Consider the following 25,997-nt stretch of genomic DNA (forward strand, 5'->3'; position numbering starts at 1 on the left):
CAGTTGGGCCTAACGCTGCTGTAGGTCACTGGTTTTCTTGATAATTCCTCAGAAGTTGCACACTATTTCTAATGGGCAAACCCCCACGTTTATCTGTAGGACCACAAGGAGCACACATGCAGGGGTATCCCAGACTCCAAACAACTTTTCCTACCTGTAGAAGGATGCTGCGCTTCCAGCTGCTGTCCTAATCTCTACAGAAAAAGCAGAAAGGACAAGATTTGTTACAGTTGTGAAAAGCAGCTCCTCTTCCCAGCCTGCTCGGTGGAGAAGGCAGCAACCTGAGTTCATCAGCCTGAACTGGACATGCCACTGTTCACAGACAGAGGCACTAACTGACACAAGGGAAGGCTCGAGGTTTGCCGAGGGAATGTGTTACTTATTCATCGATTATGCTCACAGTGTGACAACTGCTTTTTCTTTCCTTTTCCTCCTAGCACCGCAGACTTTTAGAGAAAATGGTGTTGAGGAGAAGGGGAGTGAGAGAGGACTCCATTAAATGAATAAAATACAAAAGGGCAGGTACGAGTCATTGCCCAGTATCTCTTCAGCAAGAAACAACTAAATCAAAGCCTAATCAATATATTCCCTTCAACTAAAGTTCAAACACATAAATCTCAGCCCCACGAGATCAGGCTTGAAGGAGCTAAATTTACACTGTTAGAGTGCAATGAATGCAGAGCAAACATCGCCTTCCCATTCTAGTCTGCACCTCTGTACCTGCAGCTGAAAACTGTCTCTGATGGACCAGCCATACAACAGCTTCGTTTTTCAAAGGTGGAGGCACTGTTGCAGGAACAAGCATCCCCCAGGCTTTGCTGGAAGTCTATGGAGCATCCTGGTCCCCCTCCAAAGGAAGCTGGGCTGGGAGCTGGGATTTACCTACACATCTGCTCGACTGCTGAGTTATTCCAGAGGGAAGTGCTGTGGGCAATAATGTGGGTGCACCTCATTCAGTAACAGCTTTTCTGAACAGGTAAGAAAAAGATAGTCATAAATGCTGCAATCTCCATCCAAACACACTGACTGCTACAAACAAAAGGGTAAGAGAACTTTATCTCCACTATTTTTGTGCAGAGTTGGAATAAAGTAAGATAAACATGACAAATATAAGAAACCATAAAATGTCATTGTTGTGTTAGGCATTAAAAACACCCTACCCACAGAACAGGCTCATCCCTCAGTTACAAAAATAATGATTAAAAAGATCAGTGCCTCTCGTGTCCATGAATGGTTTCCTGAATAGTAACTTTTCCCCCTCATTCTATAAAAGATATTTAATATTGCCTGTGTGAATACATGAGCTTTATTGCTGTCATTCACCAAATTTCATACTCATAGAGTATTTCCTCCTGCTGTTCATGTAGCTCATCCCCTACCCTGTTTCCTCTGCCCCCTCACATTGCTGCTTCCCATGGTTTCCCTACCCCCTTATCTCCTCTGAGCCTCTTCCAAGGGGTGGTTGGAGAACTGCACTGCTGTCAGGGTCGAGGAGATACAGCAGAAGTAACATCCTTCTTATTGCAAACAATTACTCCAGGTGCAAGAAAAGCAGTGCCTTGCTGGTCAGGCCATTAGGAAGGATGCAGACCAGGCACTGGAAGGTAAGAAGGAAATGGAAGCCTGGAGGCACTGTCCTTCATCCAACATATGTTTGAAAACTTCAGATACCACCTTTGTACTGCCATTTATTGCATTTGGGTAAAACGTGCCTCAGACTACTCCATGGCCAAGCCATAGCAGGAACTCATCTAACAGCTTAGAAGACATGAAATGCATCTCTAGAGCTGCTGCCCTGTGGAGATGGGTTTGGAGGCAGGGGGAGAAACCAGGCAAGACTGTGTGGCTATACCAGACCTGGTGTGCTTGTATTTCCTCTTCCCAGCTCTGCAGACACAGCCAGAATCGCTAAGGGATTTCTAATGCAGCTTTGTAGAGATGCTGTGAGCTGGTTTGTTCTATCTGCTAGCTCTGCACTGTCATGAGCCGCAAGACGCACTTCCCTCTCACGGTCACTGCTCACAGTGGCAGAGCTGTCTGATGCTGTCTGCTTTGTTCTTTTAAAGCCACAGCAAAAAGGCATCAAGAATAAGCAAATGAATAAACCACGGTGCTGCTTGGAACACGTCTCCTCCTGCAGCTCCTGCGCACAGCTTCCCAAATGAGTGCCTGAAGCAGGGGCTGTCAGCCCTGCCCGAAAAGAGTGTCCAAAGGGACTGTGGGGATGCCCAGGCACTTCAGGGGGGGGAAGAGACAGGGCACTGCTAATGCCACTGAGAAACCAAACCAACCTCACCTGTATTCACCACCCATGAATAACTGAAACTGGCACAAGGCATGATCTGAACTGTGGACACCCAATTGATCTGAAAAATGAATCTCTCCATTAGATAACTAAAAAACGACCTGCCAGCATCGACACCCTCAGCAGGCCGCAACCATTTGTTATCTGCCAATGCAACTGGGTAAGAACACGGGCACGTGGAGATCAGGTGCAGGAGCTGGAGAACATGAGCAGTTCTCCCAGTCACAGGATGGATCTCAAACACCCACCGCTGGCCTCAGCTGGGGGTAGTTCTTCATTTTGCAGATTCACCATTGTAGGGGACAGGAAAAGGGAGGCTCAAGGAGAGCATTGATCTCTGATTGATTTCTGTAGCACACAGCTGGCAATGCAGCACCACTACAACAGTCACAGGGAGAAGTCTATTAATGAGAGCCAACTACTAAATTATTGGCCAGTTAAGTACAGCAAATTTGCTCTAATTGTCTTCATGATGGGAGTTTAATTAAACTGTCTTCCATATAAAAAGTCCAGCAATGCTCTTGTTCAGATAGTGTCAGGGAGAGTATCCAGATCCTGCACGGCTTTCAAAGCTAAATTAAAAGTTACATCCATTCAAGGCTCTTCAAAAGAGGGAGCTATTGTAGGGGAGACCCTTTCCATTCCCACCTCCGGCCGCTGACGCGGCTCATGCATCATGCACGTGTCTCCGCATCAGGAGACATCTTCTCCCCCTGCACCCACTGCTGCTGGAACCAATTCCCAGGGTTTTTAGTGGCTGCTGAGCCCCACGAGCCAGGGCTGTCACAGAAATACCATCCACCACACAAAGCCCGTGGGCCTCAGCAGCAAGAAGGTTGCTACCCTGGGATGGGGAATGGCTGCGCTCCCACTATGGCCCAGGTAACACTTCAAAACAGCTTTACTTTCTCCAGGTCCAGAAGTTAAAAGCCCATCACTGTGTGCAGCCACCACCAGTTACATCCCAGCATGCTCCAGGCTACGATCTCGGTCAGTCAAGTGTAAAATCAGCGCCTTGAGAACTTTTTTGTCTTGACTTCCCTTTAAAAGTAACTTTTACAAATGTTAACAGGAGTCTTCAGGAAACGGGATCCTTGCAAACGGCATCCGCCACAGTGAGGCGCTGGGGTTTCACAGCCTGAGTAAACTCCTCTGAGCGGTTACCTTCCTCAAAAACTTCGGGAATCACATTCTGGCACGTTGCGATTCTCCTGCAGTAAATAATCGCTGCAGGCAGATCTGATGATCAAAGCAATCCAGAAGGAAGAGTTACAGCAGCAAGTATTGCCATTTCTTACATAAAACCGAAGTAGTGGTAAGGCTTCAGAGCAAAGGCACAAGCAGAAACAGTGGCATCTTAACAGAGCACCAGGAGGAGGTTTTTTGGGGGGTGTTTTAAAGTATAACCCGGTTCTGCTGCTGCTTTGCCAGTCCGAGGGCTGTAAGGCTGCTACGGGCAGCATGCACTCTGCCTCAGGAGGACATCTGCATCCATCACTGCAAGCCAAGGGCCCCTTCTCCAGCCTGTGGTACAAACACCTCACTGGCTGTTGCCGTGCTGCTCTGGGTGACAAAGCACCGCAGGCAGTGGCAGAGCCAGAGCCAGGCTACCGGGAGTGCAGGGCTCCCTCCTGCAGCATGGGTGGCACCGGCGCACCATGGAGGAGGGAGAGAAAGCTTGAGGAACTGAGCTCCCAGACCAGCACATAGGCTGCAGCTTTAGCTTCCTTCTGTCCTCACCCCAAGTTATATTCTCAGGCTCATCCTCCGGGCAAACATGCTGCGTATGGGCTTTACAGAACAGTCCTGGCTCATCACACGTTTATCTTTGTATGGAGCTGGGCCCAGTGATGAGGACAAAACTATCTATTAGGAAACAAATTACAGTTATTGAGTATCTCTGGGGGGAAAAAAAAAAAAAAAGGTTGTCTTTTAGCACCACTTTGCCTTTTAATATTTAATGACCCAGATCAAGAACAGGATGCTACCGAACACAAAGCCAACTGGCAGGCAGCCCAGGTTCAAGACTTCTCCGGCATAAAAGAGCACCTTCTCGAACAGTGGTGGGATCTCTGAAGTGAAAACTTCAGGAGGCTTGGTTTCAGAACTCTGACAGACACATCACATTAATAATATGAAGCATCTCCAGGAAACAGAGCAGAAAAGCACTCTCTGGGAAGAGTGGCTTACTGCACTTGAAGAAAATAGCAACAGCAGCACTAATGCTTCCTTGGATCTCAGGGCAGCCTCACTAACAACTAAAGAGAGCATAAGCGTGGAATTAAGGGCTACCATTAAACCTCAGCTGCAAGACAGAAGACCTCTTTAAAAGTATGATAAAGAGTTTATGGACTAAAACTTTAGGGATTATAGCATTTGGGTCTAAGCACTTAAAGCCTCTAAGTTTTTATTTCATCCCAAATGAGTATTTGATGACAGTTCCCATGTTAGGAAGAAAGGTGGTTATTCCAACACAAATCCTACGGTACCCAGTTCCCACATGGTGGCATAACTCTTTAATACATCCTCTGCACAGGCACGTTACTGTAAGTGCCTAATTGCAATCACCTCCTGCAAGCTCAGCACTGGAAAACAAAACCCTATGTGGTGACAGCAGACCTGATCTGACCCGAGCAGATCTACCATCGTTATGACTGGTACTTCGGGAGTCCTGACTGATAAAGCAAGAGCCTGAGGATCTGTGACCACTTTCTGACTGTCAGCATCCTGCAAGGCCACTCTGCAAGTCTCTCACTCCCAGAACTACAGAACTACCTCCTCATCTGGAAGTGAAACAGCAAGCAATCAACTACAGAACTACCTCCTCATCTGGAAGTGAAACAGCAAGTGATCCCTCCAAAGGCAGGGACCATGAAAGCCAAATAGTGCAATGCCTGTGGAGTGCCCGAGGCTCGACCCACACAGCTCGCTGTGCTTCCTTCCAGGGGCCTTACATCTGATCCAGAAAGCACTGCAGATGGAAATGATCACAGAAACAGCAAGAAGCGTACAACAAAAGAATGCACTACAGAGAAACCAGGAGCAACACATCTAACAGCCTCGGAATAAGCTGAAAATTCAAAGGCTTAATGCAGTTAAAATACTTAAAGTGGATTTCCTTGGTATTGCCTATACAAAGTCCAGCAGGCAGGAATCCCAGGCATGGCTGCAGTGCCCCGCTTCTCCTGGGCACATAGTTAATTTTAAATGTTCTGAAATGTTTTACTCAGCTCTGCAAGAAAAAAAACAGGCAGTTACCTGTTTTACCTGTTTTCTCTTCCATTGTTTCCACAGCCATGACGTGTTTCTCATGGGACTGGGATACTGGGATAAAAATGCATAGGGTAAAGATTACCACTGCTCACAAAGAGAATTGCTGTCACTTGTCAAGTCAGAAGCATTTCCATAGCTTCTCTCAACAGGTATGAGCTCCAGATGTTAACACTTTGCATTCTCCATTCAAGTTTGCGGAAAGGAAGAATTTAGTAAGATTAGCTTAGTAGGATTAGAAAACAAAGGGGAAACCCTGCATAATGAACTCCAAATTGTAAAGCACCAGGTAATTCATTGAACTCAAATCAGACTCCAAAGTTACTGTAACCTCCATGGTGATACAAATGCCAGACTGAAGAAATAATGACGACCACCAGACTGATGATAAATAATATAAGAAGTTTTAGGGAAGGTGGGGAAATTGCATTTTAAGGCTCAGAACAGGCTGTTCTATAATCCAGCTCTACTATTCTTTATGGCTGCAGAATACAAGTTGATTTTAAAAGCACAAGGTTTTCAAGTCCTATTCTACACAGAAACTGGAGGCTTCTCCACGATGTGCTGCTTTGAAATGGCAGTAGTGGCATAATCGCATTATCGATGTAACTTACACTCTCTAAGGCCCAATCGTGTGAAACAAAGAGCCATTTACATAAATCTTTCACTAAATAGTAGGCTCTATTACCCCAGTATTTAAACAGAAATAGACTCAATTTCCTACACAGCACAGCAAAAGAAAAAACATTACAAGTCAAGCAGATGTAATGGCCATGAGAGTCTAGCATCACAAAAACAGCGTTTCCAGCCCGACACAGCTTCCCTGCAAGGTTTCTGCTCCCTGGGGGATGCCAAAGCTAACAGCAGCAGAAAACGGAGATCTCATCCTGGCTGGTCCTTCAGCCCGCAGTAACTCAGCCCCAGAGCCCTCCTCCACAGCACCAGGGGCACAGGAGTCCCGTCCCTGTCCCCAGGGCTTCAGCCCTGCGGTCCCGTGACCGAAGCACACAAGGATAATGCCCTGTCCCGCGGGGCAGGCGCACACGGGCACTGGCTCCGGGACCCTCATCCCCAGCTCCTTGCGCTGGGCACAGGACCGAGCACAGGGCTTCCAGTCTGCAACCGCCCCAGGAGCGGTGGCTGCACCCCACTGCTGGCCGCGGCCGTGCCCGGCCGCCGCAGCTCCCCCCATGCGCCGTTCCCACGCTGCAGCCCGGATCGAAGCCCCGGTGCCGGGAGCGGTCAGGCTGCGCCCCGGCTGCTGCCCGGGAGCCTCAAGGCACCGCTCCCTTGCCCTGCACACCAGACCCGGGGGTGCGCGGCGGAGGCGCGGGGCGCAGCGCAGGCAGCGCGCACCTCTGGCGGACGGTGGCTCCGCGCGGAGGGCAAGGACGCGGCGCCACCTCGTGGGCGAGCAGCGGTCGGGCCCGTCCCGGCTGGGGCTGCGCTGCCCCTGCACCCGCCCCGCTGCAGCGCGATCGGAGCTGCCCTGGACGCCCCAAGCGCTGGAGCCGCGCGGAAGGAAACAGCTCTCGGAGCGCGCGTGCTTGTCTCTAACGGTGAGACGGCCCCGGTGAGCTCCTGCGGGAGGCTGCTCTCCAGACCTGCGTATTTTAAAGGCATTTCTCCTCCATCACGCGAAGAGGACTCCAAACAAACCGGTGACAGTGGCAGGCACGAAGCTGACTTTGCCTTTGAGCTATCCGCCCCTTCAAATGATTGTTTTCTACCCCGGCTGCCAGTCACGAGTGTGCCCTGAAGATGCCAGAGCCCCTTGCACAGGTACAAGCAAACAGCAATTTGGAAGCACCCAGAGCCCCTTGCCACGGGGGTACCCAGAGAGTTAGACAGTCCCTGCTCCTTTCATTCCTAGTAGAACTGAAGCACTCCATTCTCCACTTGCAAAAAAACAATTAAAATGAGATAAAAGAATTCCTGTGCTCCCATTCAGTCTCCTGCAGGTGTATTGATTGTTTTCTACAAACAACAACGAGCAGAATTGATTGCATTACTCATTATTCTGAATCCAGGGAATTAAGACCCCCACATACCTTTCCTAACCGGAAAGTGTGCGACCATTTATCAAAAGCAGCAGTTCCTAACCACGGTGATGTTTCTTAGAAGTTATTTGAGGGAAACAGCAGGTCTCTAAAAGCAGCCCAGTGTTCAGCAGCACAGAGAAATCACTGCAGGTTACAGATAATGATTTGTATAAAAAATGAATTATTCCAAAGCAATGAAGGGCTGGTTTTACATGCAAGATCAAATGCAGCCAACATAAATCAAAATGACAGCCTCAAAGACTTGCAAAAATAACAATATTTCAATTCATAAATATTGCCCCTTTGTTTGGGTTTGACTGCAAGGAAATGAAGCAGTGATGCTGCAGCATCAGTGGGACCCTTGCAGAGCCCTCCTCTTGGTCCTTGGTTCAGAAGGGTGGCAGCTGTGAATAAACAGAAACAAATGGATCTGCCCTTGCACAGATCACCTCTGTGCTGAAGAGTGATGAATACAAACCCTTTGCCATGCAGACACACTGATTTCAAACACAGACCAGTTTGTCACACCTGAACCATGCGTTTGACGTGCGGTTCACGGGCTCACTTTGAGGTGACACCTGCCCTAAGCCTGGGGACGGTGCTGTGCCAGCGCATGTGCTCCGGAGCCACCATGAGGGGCTGTGCTCACCAGAAACACGTGGCAAATGCAGGACGTTTCCCAGCATATTTCTGAACTGACATACCCAGATACACACACCAGCACCTGACGTGCAGGCTGTCCATCAGGGTACCACGAGCTCTCATTCATGCCATGTAACAAAAGCAGAGCACACATCTCTGCGGTGAAGACGATGGTTTTCTGGAGAAGGTGGGTGTAATTCTGCTGCAGTGCAGGGATGTTTTAAACCAAACCTGAGACATGCCCCAGGGGAGAGGGGTCCAATGCAGTATACAGAAATAAGAAAGCCCACACCAATGCTTCCCACAGTCTGCGTGACTTCATGCTCCATTGTCAGAGATCATAAACTGCAGCCCACATGCAAAACACCACAGTCAAAGCAGTACATGGAGATGTCCTGGCACAAACGTGCCCTTGAAGCACCCCAACTGCTTTGGTCTGGTGTCACCTTCCCTTCCTGTTTTGCGGCATAACAACATTCAAAGGTTCAACCTGCAAAGTGGCAACAGAAAGAACAAGAGCAGGAGCCCTGAAGTCAACTTTAACTGTGGCATTTATGAGTAACTAGGGCAATTATTTCTTCAATCATATCAAATTCCTGGTTAAAAGCATGCAATGCACTTTGCTGCCACATACAAATGAGGATTATTTTAACCTTCCTGCTCTGTGCCGCTGGCTGTCGGAATTAGCTTCACTGTTCACCTCCAACTGCCTTTCTCAAGTCATATGGACTCGTTTATACTACAGAATACAAGTTCCATTTGCATTTGTGCCCTGGTTCAGACCTTTCACGATCAAAAGCACTGACTCCACTCCTCATCTCACCTCTAACTGCCTCTAGCACTCCAGGAAATCAGCCAAAGGTACCCTGCTTCCTCTACTGAGTCCCTCCAGAGCCTTCAAACGAGTCTTTCAGCGCACATCCGCGGGTTTGCCATCGTGTGGCAGTCTAAGCCACACGGTCAGCAGAGCTGGCTGCCCGAGCCTGCCAAACACAGCTCGGGATTCCTGCCGCAGGGACACAGGGAAGAGTTTGGTTTTTACCTTTCTTTTCGTTCAGAAAACTGAAACGGGTCTTTGCACAGTCCTATTCTAAGGCAAAAGAGAAAAAGAGCAGCTGTAGATGGCTGACAGAAACAGAAGAGAACCAGAAAGACTCCAGAGTAAGCGTCTTTGCCTGCATTTACGGTTCAAAGTTCTGGCACTTCAGCTTGTGAGGATATTTGGGGTTTTCCCTTTGGAAGCGAATTTCACAGGCCTGACAGTTTGGGTTCCATCACAAGGCAGGACACCACTGCAGGGATCCAATTCTGTTCTGTACTGAGCCATCAACCACCAAGAGAAAACTAGGCAGCCAATTAAAACAAACCCACACCAGCACATCTTGTAGCGATTCGGGTATCTCATCAGTCATCCCCTCACATGATGAACACTGAGGACCAGGAGCTGATCCACTGAGATCGCGTGCAGGAGCCTGGTGACACCAGCAAGCCCAGTGTTGCCTTGACAGGCTTCCAGCAAACAGGAAAAACATGTTGTTTCTTGGTAGAAGCACAACATACCATCTTCCACTCCTGCCCTAACCCATAGAACCAAGCCAGGTTTAGGACCTGACCATTCTAAATAAAAGGTTATTTATCAGGGGCACTCTCTGCCTCCCAGCACCTGGACGGCATCACTGGGAGCTGCACACCACAGGTCACCACAGCACTGCCCGTGAATTGGAGCTCTGCTCTGCAGCAGTCACCCAGTGCTCGGCTGGCAGAGCTGGACGCTCACCTTGCTCCAGGTTCCTCTGAGCACTGCCTCTGTCAAAGCCAGACCTCTGATAACAGCAGGCTGAGAACTGGCAGTGGCTGAGGCAAAAATCCTTCCTTGTGTTTCAAGCTGGCTGCATCGAGGCTGAACCGGCTCAAAGTCAACACTGGTTACACCTTGTCCTGCGGAGAACATTCACAAGCCCAGGGAGTCATCCCAGGGAAATGCCCTGCTCTATGCAGCTGCTCCTTTCTACCCTTAGTGTTTAAACACACATGGCCAAAACAAATACAGTGGAGCCCGTGCTGCTCTTCACCTTGGTATTCGCAAACACCAGTCACAGCTAGAGGGCAAAAGCCCAGCACCAGCTTTAATAAAGATTAGAATTAATTCCTATTAGTGTGCTGCTGTTCAAAGGGAAACACCAGCAGAAAGGACAGCGTCGATGCAGTTTGGAGCTCAGGTCTGAAAGAGCTGTGCTCAGAAGAACTCAGCAGGATGCTGTTTTGTCAGGAGCAGATACCGCACTGAAAAGCTGTTTACCTGCCACTAACACAGTCCACTGCTACTGCAAATCGTTTTCAATTCAGAGCCCATGGAACAGTCTAACAACTGCTGCGCTACCAGGCCAGCGCCGCACTGCACTGAGCAGCGACACAGGGGTCCGCGCCCTGCCAGGGCAGGGAAACAGAAGTCATTCTTTTACCCAAGCATTAAGCGAAAGCTCCGACCAACGGGAGCGCAAGCTCTGAGCTGCAGGGAGGGCCCGGCACCCGCACGGGACCCGCAGGAGAGCTCGGCAGCGCCCGCGGCCCGCGCCGCCTTCCCCTCCGTGCGCTGCAGGACCGGAGCCGGGGCAGAGCCTCCGGTAACGCTGCCGTGAGGCGCTCCCGCCCCGCGGGGCCGGCCCCGGGCTCCTGCGGAGGCAGCCGCGCAGTCACCGGAGCGGGTGCCGGTACCGGCGCTGCCAGCCCCACTCCGCCGCCACCATCCTGTGCGCGGCCGCGGGGAGCCGCGGACCGGGGCTGCTCCTCAGCCTGCAGTGCGCACCGCTGGCTGCAGCGGGACTGAACCCGGCAGCGCTTCCACCCCTTGCCTCAACGTCAGCCTCCCCCCGATGCTCAGAGCTCCTTCCCCTGTGAAATAAGAGCGTTTATTGGGTAAATGGAGTCAGGTGTTAAACCCCGTGTGCTGGACGTGCTGGGAGCGCCGCTCTGACCGTGCCGCTGCAGCCCGGCCCCGGGCACGGACATCCCTGCGGTCCCCAGTGCACTGAGGGATCCGGGATGGATAAGGGAAAAGCTCGGCTGCGAGCATCGCCCCGGTGACGCGTGGGGATGAATGGGAATAGCTGACACAGCCAGGAGGAGTTACAGTGGTTGAGAAACATCGTGATTACCGAAGAACAATAAACACTGATTTTGTAAATGCATATTTGCATCTGGGTCATTGTAAACACTAAAACTGCCGGGCAACAATTTCACCTAGTTGCTCTTCTCGTATCCTGCCAGCAAGCTCTTAGACAGACCCAGCAAACTGAGATCAAAGAGGTCAAATTGGAGGGAGGAGATCCACTTGATTTGCGAGGTCTCCTCTGCCCTCCGTGAATACCCCAAGGACCCCGTGTGTTTGTATTGCAGATCCTGCTGTGATAAATGAAGCCAATCAAGTACCTGCTGTAGATTTATGCACTTTTCTGGAAATTAAACCCTTGGTACTCTCTCAACAGCTGCAGGAGGAGACCTGTGGAAGTCCCGGAGCTAAACCAGCATAATTCCTAACCACTGAAGTATTGCAGAGAAATCTTATAACCTACCATAGAAACTTGGCCATAAATTTCCCTGTCTAGGCTTGCAACCTCAGCACGAAGTACATGTGAGCAGGCTCTTAACTCATCAGTCTCAGAGGCAGTACACAAGTTAAGGCTGCATTAACATTGCTTGTGAATATATAATGTAATAAGTCAATGCTTTGGGGAAAAAATACCGTTTCCCCTGTTTGCCTCAGCCTGGTGAAGCCCCTGTGCTCTGTGCCACCAGGGGCCGCCTGCAGGGTACCCCCCATCGTTGCTTCACCTCACCTAATTAGAGTTTACCTTCTGCAGATTACAACATGGGATTAATATTAAGCAACAGAAGTGCTGCTCACCATCAGCCTGATCCTGAAAAGTGCTGAGCATCGTGCAGGGGAATTCTGGTTCAGCACTTCCGCATAAGTAGGCTAAAAACTTAATAACTCCATTTTGTACTAATAAAGTATGGTACATTTTTATAGCTCCAGGTTTGGGAAGGGCTTTCAATTCTTTCCCACAAATCAGACCCCAAAGGAACCACTGGGACCACTAAAGCATATGTAAGGAAAAATAGTCTTTGGGAAATGCCTGTGACAGTGCAGGGCAGGGACAGAGTTAACTACAAAAGCCAGTGTAATTCTAAATCATTCAGCAAGTTAAACCCAGGGGAGGCACCGTGCTGCTGTGCTACAGACAACTTCACACCCTGACACGTACCCTGCCCAAGCTGCGCCTCCTCCTGCTGCATTCAGTAATGCTACTGATGGGTCAGGACCTGACCTGGCGTACATCCACCCTGCAGCCCCTGGGGTCTGGGCTGATGCAGTGGGCAGGCAGGCACAGACAGGAGGGACAGTTGGTATCAGAGGTGATACATGTGCAATTTGCCTTTCCCACTTCCTAAACCCTGCATTACAGCGGGGCTGCCCGCAGGTGGAACAGCTCAGTCTCCGCAGCAGGTCGCAGCAGCGCTGCTGGTCAGGCAGCACAGATGTGGCAGGGCTGCATGCCGCTTTCCTTGCATGCCGAGCAGCGCAGGGCCCGGTAGGACTCTCTGAACCTGTTTGCCAGCATTGAAAACTTGCTTCCATGGCACAGGGAGCAAGGGGCAGAGCCCGACCCCTTACACTGGGAGCACCCATGTTCGTCATCTCCTTCCTGAAAGAGACAGATCACAAGAAAGATCGGTTACTGGGTATCAGACACCAAAGTCAGTAACACGCTTGAAAGAGAGAATTGCTGTCTTGTGGTCTTGTAAGTAGTCGTTGCTCCTGACATGCCACTCTATCAATAATACTCAGTTCTCAACAGCAAGATCTTCAAGTAAAAGGGGACAATTTGTGGATGCTTCTAGAAGATGAGAAGTTAACATGGCAGCTTACAACAGTACGTTCAAACTCACATTTCTCCACCTGCCAGGCTCTGCACAACACCTGGCTTCCTGTCATTTAACACACCCCTCCTCCAGGCTCTGCATCCTCAGTTTGGAGCTTCATTTTCTGAGCGTTTCTCCTTGCCCTCTCCCCACACATCCCTGAACACCAACAGGCCCAGCTTCTTTCAAGCTGTCCCTTGTGCCTGCACCTATCTCCAGGATGCCAGACTGCTTCTTTCAGACCCCAGCTCAAAACCCAGTGCTCCCACAGAGCCCAGAGATATCAAATATCTGCATCAGGAAGAGTACAGCCCAGTGCAGGTTCACTCGGTTCAGAGACATGCATTGTTCCTGCGCAGCCATTCTAATTTACATGGCACTATAGAATGAGGGTTTAACTAAGACAAAGGGAATTGGTGCCTGATATGCTTCATATTGGTGCCTGCTTATGAATTTGATCATCCAAATTAATTCCGTTCTCAAAAGAATAACCTTGCTGTGGTTTGGTCATCTTTAAACGAATGCTCATAACACTAATGTAGAGTAAGTCCAAAATTATTCTTGAAAACATAGTTTTAGGACCTTCAAGTTTTACTTTTTGTTCCCAAACACCAAGGAGAACATAAGTTCTTCCAAGGTTCACAAGTTTCTCTGGAACAGTGCCTTACAGGAGCTGCTGTCCTCCAAAGCGTGCTCGTCAGTGAGGGCGACTGGAGGAAGGCAATCAGTTACCTGATGGAGGTCCCTCTCCACATGTATTCTCTCAAACATCAGAGGTTATTTCTGATGGCTCAGATAGGTCCTCAGTAGATGAACCTTGGCTCTTATGTTAAAGCCCTTATTCTGAACATGAGGTTTCCTTCAAAACTGGCAAAGGCCAACGTTGCTCCTCGGTTTCTCAGGGCTATTGGGGGGTCTTTATGCATGAAGCCACAGGCAAGGCTCAGGGGTGTGGGACAACCAGGGTGACCTGCACCAGATCTGTGAAACTGGGATGCTTCATGTTTGCCCTGCACGACAACGCGATGTTTTGTGGGATCAAATTACGGTCGAACTAATTGGGATTCTGACCAACAAAGACTAACCCATGAGAAACAAGTGGAAGGCACAACCTTATTTCGACTGATATTAAAATGTTAGCCTCCGGCAGTCTCAGCCACAGAGCAGCTGTGTTTAGCCTGGTCAGGCTGGAGAAACCCTGGCCTGCTCTTATTCCAGTGGAAGAGGGTGACAAAGGATGGACCTAAGCCAAGCTACATCAGCGTCAGTGGCCTCTAGGGGAAGAATCAAGTAGGAGACTTGAGCATCTGGAAAGAGGACAGTGGCCCCCAGAGCACATGCTGCAGTGCAACACTGGTCAGTTATCTCTCAAGTGGAAACAGGAACAAAGCCATGCTTTTCATTCAAATTTAGTTAAGTGCCAGATGCAGGAATAGATGGGGCTTGGCTGGAAATAACTGTAAAACCCAACAGCCTTAGGAGAAAAATAACACTTGCCATTCTCTTACCTGCACATACTGGTTGCAGGCAACCTTTTTTTCCACATCTTTTCTATGTCCACCACCAATTTTTTCTTTCTTTTCCCGGTATATGAAAGCCCAGTCATTTATTCCCTCAGTCTGGATGATTCTTCTCATGAGCTCTTTCTGGTTCATCGGCGCACGGATGATTTTCAGGTTGTTTGTGTAGATGATGATCTTGCCAAAGTCTAGAATTGGGGAAGGCTGGAGAAGGATCTTATCAGTCTCACCTGTACAAATACACTCTACAACCACTGGTGGTCCCCAGGCTTCCAGATCATCCCCTCTGCCTGGTCATGGGCTCAGCTGGCACTGTGGCATGACCCCCCTCCCCACCACCTGGAGCAGGACAAGGCTCAGAGAGATGGGCTGCAGATCGGACCAGAACTTCAGTCAGGCCTTAGGAACTTCACTTGAATGTCCCATTCTGGGTGGGGAAGGCTCTCGGTGTGTAAATTCTCATTCCAACCCATATGCAAGAGAAAAGGAGGGCACAATTCTAAGAGCAGTGGTGCTGGCACCTATGGAAAAGCAACCCCTGCACTGGGGACTGACCTACCATGCTTTGAAGGTTGAGTAGCTGGAGGATGGGGGAGCTAGAGGGGGCTTTCATGGGTGTTGCCAGAAGTAGAAATTCCCCATGAAAGCCACCTATTCTGCAGCCTTTGAAGGTATTTTTCAGATGTAAAATAAAGCTTTTCTGTGTAACTTATTAATGCTGGAAAAAGGGTCAGATCATAAACCCCACTCATTATCTAATGCTGAACTGTGTTCCTGACACTGAAGAGCCAGCCTAAACCATCTCTGAGCTTACTTGGGTTTGTATTCTAGTGATTGGGATGCAAAGCATGGTATGGGTGAGCATGCCTCTGAACACAGCACTTTGCTACCCTGCCCTCTCCCCTCTGCACCTGGGATCAGGTGGCAGCTCCCACAGCCTATTGCTTTACACACTCTTCCTAGTTCCCTTTAAGTATCTGTGTCAAGCAGCGATGCAGGAGACATTCCCATAGGGAAACACCCTGCCAGGGTCGCATGGGCCAGCAGCTCTCCTGGGAAACAGGCACCCACTGCACACTGGGAACGGGGCCAGTGAGGCCAGATCCTGCCCCTTTAAAAAAGGCTTTAAAGCCTCACTGTTGCTACACAGACTCGGTGTCTCCACAGACCAAATGTATGTTGATACTAAACAACACTGACACTGGGCACTGTGATTACTCAAGGTATTTATGGTTATGGAAACCAGGGAATAGAGATGAGCGTTCCCCAGGAATGCAGAACAAATTCATATGTGGATAAGATCACATTGGTGCTCTGGCAGGAGTCATGATGATGTGGTGTTTTCAGTTAAAGAAGATGTCCAGTATATCAGTTAAATGTAGTTTGAATACACGGGTTTCCTACCTGTGTAAGAGCATAATCCCTGTGTATTAACCAATTTAGCATATATTACACATGTACTGGCTTTTTAGTAGGAATAAAGAGACAGTTTGGTATCAATGGCATTAATTATATGTTAACAAAACATTCAGTGAGACTGAACTGGGATCTCCAAAGTAGCCAAAGGGGAATTATGACCTGCCAGGGAATGCAGATCTGGCTCAGTCTCACTGATACACACTGTTGACACTAAACCTTTTCGCCAGCTGAAGTCGTGCACTTTCAATGTCTTAAATATAACTATTTAAGATAATATCCACCTTTCATTTGCCTGGGTTAGATGTGTCAGGATTACTATGTACAGATACTGATATATATGGAAATATTGGTCTGCAAAATGGAGAGATGCAAATGGACCCACTGGGAAGCTGGAGCCCAGCAGATGCCGTTCACTTGCTGCTGGCTGCTGCCGAGCACACAGCTCCTGCCATTTGCAGCGGGCAGAGCAGAGCGTGCGTGGGGCTAGGAGGTACAGACCCCTTTAAATCCTGGCCTGACCAAATGCACCGGTCCCGGCAGGGCAGCAGCACTTACCTGGCCGGAGCTGTCTGCGGGCGGGCGGTCGAGCAGAGGCGAGGTGCTGCCCAGGCCCAGCATCTGCCCCTCTTTGAATATGCTGACCCGCTGCGCGCTCAGCTTGGCCGGGGGGAGCAGCTTGCGCTCGGGCAGCTCCGCAGCACAATGGTCCCGCGGCTCGAAGCAGTGCCGCACGAAGAGCCGGGAGTGCTCCTTGGCCGGGAGCTCCAGCTCCTGCCCGTCCTCAAAGACCTGTTTCAACACCCGGCCGCTGTAAGCAGATGATATTTTGAACCTCACTTTGCGGGGCCTCCCCTCGTGCCGAGCACTGAGCTTCATCTGGGGCTCTTCCATTACCGGGATTTCTCGCTGCGGCTCCTGGAGATCAACTCCAAGTGCGCTGGGTCCAAAAGAAAACTCTGCCCAGCTTCCCCCAGCCACACAATGCATAATTCAAGGTTTCTGGTAGTTCCTCTCATCTTACAGCAACACTGACACCACCCTATTAAATATTGATAGATAGTCACAAAGAGAAAACATCAGCGGTAGTGAACGATGAGGCAGGTGGGTGAACGGTGGACAGACCGGCTTGCCACAAGAGGAAAGGAGTTAATGTGGGGAGGATCAGATTAAATAGGGAACTCTGCCCATGTTCTGAAACCATGGAAATGGTTCTGCTATGTGCTGCGATAAGAACTACCCCAAATACACCATCCCAGCAGCTTTTCACAGCTTTCTGACAAGGTGAGAAGTTAAAAAGACAAGTTCACAGAAAAAGCAATCCAGCTTCACAAATAGCAAATGTGAATAATTCTTCCGTTCTTGCACTGAATCCAGAGAGTACAAAGCTCCGTTTCATTTTAATCCAAATGTGTTCCTCTACAGGTTGTGGAGATCTAATTAAGATTTTCTCTCTTTAGCTTTCAGTCCCTATTTGTAACTCCTGCTTCCTTCCAGGCCCTTTCGACCAATCTGGGTTTGCTTTTCATGTTTAACAGAGAGTGCCCTACTGAGAGCCGCCAGTGGCCCCATCCGCGGCTCGTTTGCCATCCCCTGCCTGTGCTCAGGGAGCTCAGTGCAGCGATGCCTCCATCAGGCAGAGCAGAGGTTTGCTGGGGTGCGGAGCAGAAGGGTCCGGGCGCCTGTCCTGGTCACCCTGGTCACGGGGCTTTGCTCTGCACCCCATGGCTCTGCAGGATGTGGGTTCCAGCCGCTGCATTCAGCTTCATTCCGGGACTGCACCCCCTCAGCACTCACACAAACCTGCACCCAAGGTACCTCCCCAGGACAGCCCATCCCCACTGATCCCCACCAGTGACCCCAGACTGGTACCTTACTGGAAAGTGCCTTGTTCTCTCACCAAGCCCAGGCCCAGCTGAGCACCTGGGACTCATCTTTGCTTCCAAGGGGAAAAAACAGAGAGTAGGTTTAGTGCAAAATGCATCAGCATTGACTGCATCTCCTGCTACCTGTTTGTATCAAGCACACAGAACAGGAGTTAAAATCTCTCTTCTTTCACCTTCCATGATATCAGTACATTTCCACTATTAAATGCAGTTTCATTGAGTGGGACTTAATCTAAGCTTTCTGCCTCCATTCTGCCAAGGCTATCTATCTGCTTGTAATCCACAGCCAGTGCTTCTAAAGCTTAACATTCTCGATAGACTAATGTATTGTGTTTATTAAAATTTGCTCTCCAAATACCAGGCCAGCAGCTCAGAAGGCTGGAGGCTGAGAACACACAGCACAGACCCCAACCAACCGAGCAGCCTTCGTGTGCCAAGAGCAGTTTCTGTCACGACAGACGCCGCTCGTGCAGGTTCCTGGGGCTCACCGTAAGCACACGTAGGAGATGCGTGCTCCTCCATGCGAACATGCATGAACACGCCTGGGTAAACATTCCGCCATGGAGACGCCCTTTCCATTTCCAAAGCGCTATGAAAAGGTCCGTGTCAGTCTCCCATCCTATCTCAAACAGGTGGAGCTCACATTACACAAAACCCCTGATTTGCATGAATCAAACTGGGCTCGCTGCACTCGGGAAGCTCGATCCACCCCTTTCTCTTGTCATTCCCATGTGAATCAGGCCTCAGCATTGCTGCTTTTCCAAAGGCACACAGCAGTCTCCATACGACACAAACACTGCTGTGCCAGATACCTTAATCGAGGTCATTTTCTTTTGATTAGGGGAACAATCAAAGAGGAAGCAAAGTTCAAAGCAGCAATGAAGGAACACAAGTGCAAGCACCATGGCTGCGAGACGAGCAAAGTGACTTCCCATCCCTTACAGTTACTTACAGGTGCTGCCAAAACACAACAGGTCTGCCCTGGCCCTGTAATCTTCCCCTTGGAACGATCCCACCCTCCACTGTGCTCTTGGCTGGGTTTGCTGCTCACTAAACCCCTCGGGGCTGCAGCAGGGGTGAAACTCATCCTTTCACCCCACAGTCCCATGCAAAGCCATGGTCAGCATGCAGAGGCTGTGATTCAGGCTTGCTGTAGGGGGACCCCACGCTCAGATATGTATGGCCTTCTCTTTATATCCCTCTGCAGATAACTCTTGCAAAGAAAAGACTTCCAAACAGCCTTTCTGCATTTCCTACCTGTTCTGAACAGCCCAGGTCAACCTTCCCACACTACACGCCCAAGCAGGGACGCTCCAGGTGGTGCTGACCTGTCTCTAAGCCATACCGCTCTCACTCCAGCACTGGGGGCAGGCAGTAGAGCTGTGAGCACTGGACAGCTGCAGGATGGATGGATAGATGGATGGATGGGCTGCAGGTTGCCTGCTGCTCCTGCTGCAGCCGTACCAGCACAGCAGCATTCATGCTGCACTCGCATGTCAGTGCGGGCTTGTTTCCCACAGCTAGCACAAGCCTTGCTAAAAATACAATAATCATTTTGCATTCAACAGTGAAATCAGTAAGTTTCATGATTTGGAGCATCACTGCACTATGCTTTGCTTCAGACTGCTCCACTGTATTGTAATGGCACCTGCCTTTCAAGCACAGAGCCTCTCTTCACCCTCCTCCTCACATCAGGCAATACCAAGCGATTGTTGGAAGCTGCAGGAGGCTTTGCACAACAAAGAGACAGTCCTTGCCCTGAGGAGCGTAACGTTGGTTTAGATGTATTGCAACAAAGCAGGGTATGTACAAAGAAGGACAGAAAAGCCATTGGGAAGTGGACAGCAAGGCTTTGAAGGCATGTTTCCACCTGCAAGTTTTGCTGAAAAATGTTTGGTTGTGTTTTGCTTCCTCCTCGAGCAAGCACTGCAGTCCTCCTCCTCATGAAAGCAGAGGGCAGGCACTGGTCGGGATGGGGAAGAGCTGCAGCAATGCCCAAACCCTCCTGTTCTTCCCCACTGTGTTGTATTCTGAGCACACACAGCATCTTAAAGCAAGGTCTGTGGGTCACTGCTGGAGAAGAGAAAAAAGGGGCCTGAGCAGCATCAGGGACTATGGAGAAGGGCAAGAGGTCAGAGATAAGAGCGCAAGTTCAATATGAAGGAAGGAGCAAGGCAGAAGCTTAAAAACAAGGACACAAGCATAAAACTTGTTTCTATGTGGGAGTAGCAAGCAGAAAGGTTCAGACCATCAGATCAAGAAGGTAATTTTAGCTAGTAACTTAGAGTTAGAGCAGGTGCTGTGTGTGCTGAAGAGGCCAGCAAGTAAAGGCAGGAGCAAAACTATGCTGCAGGGAGTCACAGACAGAGCTGCTTGCTTACAACCTAATGACAAGGTTTCATTTTGGAGCTATAGTAGGAAAAACTCACTCACATGTAGACACCTCTTGGATGCAGAGAGAAAGAAGGGAAGGAGTTACTAGTTGCAAGACTTAACGGTGGGGAAGGTATTGGCATCACCCCAGTGAACGAGGTGGTGTGAGGAGTACTGTCCTTCAGCTTCTCAGTTGCTTTTTACCTTTGATGTACTCAGAGGTGCTGATCACCAGCAGCCCCTGGTGAGCAAACCCTGCCATGGGGTTTCTTAAGCATCTCTCATCCTCCATCCAAACTTCTTGTTACAACGAGGGCTGAAACCTGTTGTCAGTTCACCCCATAGAGGCTCAGGGACTGGGACACAGCAGAAATGAAGCCATTGGTATCGTGGCAAAAACTAGTAGACATGCATGCAGCAGCTAAGGAAAGCCTGATTTTGTGTGGGTTTAGCTCATGCCTGGATTCTCTGATGTCTGTTAAGATACAAACATCCTCCCTTGTTTGAAGCACATTTAACGTCTCCCATGGGGAGCTGTGAGTATCTAATTAGAGTTGAAGCAAGACGCGAAGTCTCGGTGCATCATCCCCGCCCCCCACGGAGGGGCCGACGGGCTCCGTGCCGCCGCAACAGCCGCCTCCTTCCGCAAGGGGCTCAGGACAACCCCGGCTGACCCCCCCTCCGCTGCCCGGCGCTCACCGGTTACACGGTGCGGGGCTGCACCCGCGCCTTCCCGTCCCCGGAGGAGCGCAGCTCTCAGGTCTCGCTTGTGCCGCTCGGCGGGAGCGGGGCCGCATTCCTGCGGGCTGAGCTCAGCACCCCCGGAGCAGCGCAGGTCCTGATGAAAGCGGCTTACCCAGCCCCCACCTCAGCCCCGAGACTCCGACCCGGGCAGGGAAGAGCCCTGAGTAAGCACAAAAGTCTTGAAGTCACAAAGGAACAAAAACCAGGAAAAAGCGCTTCAAAGAGGGGAATTCCCGAGGGCTGAGTTCTACCTGGGGAGGCAAAACTGCTCCGGCTCATCCCAGGCAGAGCAGCCCCAGAGTGGAGCTGGAACACGCGTGGCCAGGGCAGGGAGCAGAGCAGCAGCCACAGCACCACTGGACACACAGTGGGAAAGAAGCCATGTGAGGGTAATGGACCATTCTTAGAGAACAACCACCAGCAGGGATGAGCCTTGAGGGACACTCACCTGGGCCATGGCTCCTGGATGCCTGCAGACATGGAATCTGGTCTGCCCACATGGAGTAGCTACAAGAGCTCCAGCTCCACTGTGCCTTTCCACAACGCTGCTCTTCACTGAGCTCACCAGCAGCCTGGATCCTGCTCTCCAGACCCCATTCCACAAGGAGCAGTGCTCCACAAGCAGAAGGTGGTGGGAAGCAAACTCAAACTGGCCCCTTAAAACCACACCATGACCAACCACAGCAGCACACAGCTGAGCCAATTCCTCCCCAGTAAAGCAGAGACCTCTACAGTGATCTGTTACATACCCACACTCAGAGCCCCCGAGCAGTGGTTTTATACCTGGTTTGGCTGTGCTGGCCGAGCTGTGGACTCTGCTCTGGGCTGCAGCACTGCCAGAAGCACCTGGGAACACTAAAGAGTGATGCAACCTTGCAAGCAGTGTATTTGCATCTGTGTTTAAAGAGGTAATTGAAGCCTGATGCCTACCTGTGATCTGACCTGCACGAAGAACAGCTGAGAAGTGCCCAGAGCAGCCTCCAAAGGCCTGTTAAGTGGTGTTCAGGTGTAGTGCTACTTGGGAATCCTTTATCTTCCTGTCCTAAAAAGTGAGAATTGCATCCCTGCATTCAGCCTTTATCAGACAAACCCCAGTGATGCAGGATTTGATGCTCTGTTCTGTGGTTCTTCACTGCACTGTAGGGAAAAGGGATGAATGCAGCAGAAAGCAGAGCCAGAGCCATGGCAGGATGGTGGCGTGGAGCCTCCAGCAGCCACTGGCCAGGCTTTGGCACCAGGGCACTCTCTGCCGGTGCAGAGACCGGGCAGCAGCAGCAGCAGCAGCAGTAGGAGGAGGTGAGGGTGACCTCCCTGGGTGCAGGGAAGATGGTTTCCATCCTCTTGCTGCTGCCTGGCCCGGCTCCACTGCCAGCTGCTTCTAATGACACTTCAACAAACACATAACAATCTGTCTTAAGGAAAATCACTGAATAAATTCCATTTAAAAATACTTCTCTATTTCTGGGTAGGCGCCACTCTGCTCCAGCTACTTCTGAATAGCTGAAGCCTTCAAGTTACCCAGCAGAGAGACTGCACAAGTCTGTTTTGGGCAAAATACAGCACTCGGCTCCCCGTCAGACTAATAAACAGCTCCCTGAACCACTCCTCCTGCAGCGGTGTACATGGGTTCCCGCGGTTTGGGCTTTGCCCACCAGCTGCTGCGCACCTCAGGAAGGGAAGGAGGTGAAGGACAAAAAGCAGCAGTGGATCCGTGTGGGTGCGGGTCCCTCCTGGTCGTGCTGGGTCCCTCCTCCCTGGGAGCCCGGGACAGAGGGAGCAGGGAGGTGTCTGCTGGCTGCTGCCCCTCGGGCACAGCAGGGGATAGCTTGGGAGATGGGAGGTTTTAGGGAGGCTTTTGTTGTGCTGGGTGCAGGGCCCAGTGCTGGGCACATCCCTGCAGAGCTGTGGTGGCCCCATTACAACTTAGACTCATAGAGTGGTTTGTGCTGGAAGGGACCTGAGAGCTCCTCCAGCTCCAACCCCTGCCACAGGCAGGGACCCCTTCCACTGGAGCAGCTTGCTCCAAGCCCCTGTGTCCAACCTGGCCTTGAGCACTGCCAGGGATGGGGCAGCCACAGCTTCTCTGGGCACCCTGTGCCAGCGCCTCAGCACCCTCACAGGGAAGAGCTTCTGCCTTAGATCGAACCTAAAATTCCTGTTTTCGTTTGAACCCATCACCCCTTGTCCTAGCACTGCAGATCCTGATGAAGAGTCCCTCTCCAGCATCCTTGTAGCCTCCTTCAGACACTGGAAGCTGCTCTGAGGTCTCTGCAGAGCCTTCTCTTCTCCAGGCTGAAAAGCCCCAGTGTTCTCAGCCTGGCTCCATATGGGAGGTGCTCCAGCCCCTGATCATCCTCGTGGCCTCCTCTGGACTTGCTGCAACAGCTCCATGTCCTTCTTATGATGAAGACACCAGAACTGCACACAGTGCTGCAAGTGGGGTCTCAAAAGAACAGAATAGAGAGGCAGGAACCCCGGCTTCGACCTGCAGAAAGTGTTCCTGCCCCTGTCTTCAAGCAAACACAGTGATTCCCTCAGTCTGAGGATTAGCCTCATCCGGTGCACCAAGCCCAGTGCCACCCTTTGGCACAACCGGTGGCATGTGGCCCATGGGGAGCAGGGCAGTGGGCTCCTGATCTGGTGCTGGGAGGTCCCCATTCCCCTCCTGACCCCCGGGGGCATGGCTGGGTCCTGCCATTCACCCCCCTGCAGCTGCAGCACCGGCGCTGTGCCTGGGGGTGGGTAGGAGGACAAGCTGTTAGCTTCTGATCTCTGATTTATAGCAGCTTGCAAGAGGCACCCCCTCTGCCTGCCCCCCAGCAGCTATAAACAGCCTGAAAGGTCCCTCTTCCCGGAGGAGGAGGCATGTGGCATCCACTTGTGAGATGCGGAGGCTTTTTATAACCCCGGGAAGCGCTGCCAGGCCGTGCCCTCTCCCCGCACACACGCGCCAGTGCTGCAGCATGCATTTAACCACAGCCCAGCTAAAATACGTGCGATTCAGAGCAGGGAAAAGGCAAAACCTTTTCTCTGGTGCTGTTGTGAGCTGGAGGCTCAGCCCCGGGCTGGTGGCCCTGGGGAGGAGGAGCTGCACACACTCAGGTGACCACAGAAATCCCTCTGACATTGGGCCAGAGGACCGAAGCGGAGGAAGGTTTGAGCAAGGTGGTGGGACAGACGGAGGCTCCTGCAAGGCACTTGCCACGCCAGGCTGAGAGCACAGAGCTCGTGCTCCTCACCATGGCGCATCTCGCCGGGCCTGGGGAGGCAGCAGCAAGAAACTCTGCCATCAACCCTCCGTGCTGTCAGGGTCACAGGGCGCATCTCCACCACGCTCCCTGCTGTGGACAGCAAGCCTTCCCCTCGAGGAGCACATGGATGTGTCCCTGCAAGCCTGGCACACTCAGCCTGTCCCTGGGTCACGGATGTGCTCATGGAAAGCACGGCTCTGGGGGACAATGGGGACAAGGTGCATTTGGTGGTTGGTTTGGGATCTGTCTGAGCTCTTTTCTGACTCTACCTTGGAGGTGGGGGTAGTGGCAGCTCCCCGGGCAGATGCTTATGTGCAGTGAGGACAGCACATCAGAGCAGAACAACTTCCGCTCCCAGTGTCTCCCAGTTTCCAGCTTCATGATAAACCTCTTCAATGAAGAGACTCTGGCAGTGCATATTTCAGCAGTTCCATCCCTTCAGTACAAGGCATCCCAGCACTGGTGAGTCCAAGAGGCCTCCTGCAGCCAAGTGGATGGGATGCAGCCAGTCACGGGTGGCTGTGCCCAGGCTTGAGCCCTCTGCAGCATCCTCCAGAGCAGGCACCCTGCTGTGTCCCGCCGCAGTTAATTACAGCATCGGCAGCAGACAGAGACGTTCTAAATGAAAGGGAAGCACCTGCAGCTTCCCAGCTCTGCCTTTATCTTCTAACCCCAATTACGAGATGCACTGCAAGGGAGAGGCGGTGGCAGATAATAAGGTTCAGTGGGATGGTCTGGGTGTTCGGTGGAGAACCAGGAAAGCCTCACATCCCGATCCCAAATGGAACACTGATATGCTTTCTGTGTGTCCCCTGGTTTTCTCCAGGTAAAGTGGGGGTGATGTTTAGCCCAAGGGGTGTTCCACAGATGAGTTAGCATTCGGAAAGTGCTTTGAAGATTTGAAGGGTTACATAAATGCCAAGTGTTAACATCACCAGCCTTTCTATTGCAGCAGAACCCAGAGACTGCAATCAAGATCAGAGCCTTGCTTTGTTGTACCAGGCAGTTTATAAAGTGCTGTTGGAAGAAGTCCCTGTCCCAGCCCCAGGCAGGCAGGAGCAGGGCTGGAAGCACTGTCAGGGGGATGGAAGGTAGCACCCTCAGGAGAGGACAGCACAGCCCTGCAGCAGCCAGGGAGGGGATGGACCCAGCTCCTCAGGGAGCCCAGAGAGTAACCACTGCCTGCTCCAGGCAGCGCACACCAGATCCCCCTGGAGCCCTTGGATGCCCACAGCACATGGGATCCCTGGGATCCCCGGCCTGGGCCCTCCTGCGGTGCCCACAAGGTGACTGGGGTTTCCCTTGGGAATTCTCTGGGAACTGTGTGTTGCAAACGCAGGAGCTGCTTCTCACGGCAGAGCTACAGCAGCCTGGCCCTACTGGATGGGAAAAAGTGAGCAAGTGCTCACAGGACAGATCTGACCAGAGATGAGCATTAAGCAGCGTACACAAAACCAGCCATCCAACCTCATTTCCAGCCCCTGCCCACCGCAAGGTACTTCATCGTTCTGTTTCCTTTCTAGCCAAATGAAAATACAGCATGAGTGTTAATCACAGGGCACAAATAGGGAAGAATATGTAAAAAGGAAAAACAACCTTCCAACCCTTTGTTTTCTCTCTAGTTT

General features: G+C 51.1%; 1 protein-coding gene across 1 annotated transcript; it reads right to left on the reverse strand.

Moving 5' to 3' along the window:
- Nucleotides 1-12,768: 12,768 nt before the first annotated feature.
- GRXCR2 (glutaredoxin and cysteine rich domain containing 2) lies at nt 12,769-17,932 on the reverse strand. Its single transcript, XM_061343994.1, has 3 exons — nt 16,677-17,932; nt 14,691-14,906; nt 12,769-12,965 (listed from the first exon to the last, which is right to left on the reverse strand). Exons 1-3 carry the CDS (start codon nt 17,106-17,108, stop codon nt 12,786-12,788), a joined length of 828 nt encoding a protein of 275 aa, XP_061199978.1. The 5' UTR covers nt 17,109-17,932; the 3' UTR covers nt 12,769-12,785.
- Nucleotides 17,933-25,997: the final 8,065 nt, after the last annotated feature.

The sequence above is a fragment of the Neopsephotus bourkii genome, unplaced genomic scaffold (genome assembly GCF_033783945.1).
Source record: "Neopsephotus bourkii isolate Nb327-2 ecotype Australia unplaced genomic scaffold, CSIRO-AGI_Nbou_v1 NB_1846, whole genome shotgun sequence".
NCBI lineage: Eukaryota > Metazoa > Chordata > Aves > Psittaciformes > Psittacidae > Neopsephotus > Neopsephotus bourkii.

Bases quoted from the DNA above. Each gene is read 5' to 3' on its own strand.
- GRXCR2 (XM_061343994.1), bottom strand. From the start codon at position 17,108: ATGCATTGTGTGGCTGGGGGAAGCTGGGCAGAGTTTTCTTTTGGACCC. The intron at 14,907-16,676 runs GTAAGTGCTGCT...ATCCTTCTCCAG, and splicing joins CCGCAGACAGCTCCGGCCAG to CCTTCCCCAATTCTAGACTT. The intron at 12,966-14,690 runs GTAAGAGAATGG...TGTCTCTTTCAG, and splicing joins CCTGCAACCAGTATGTGCAG to GAAGGAGATGACGAACATGG.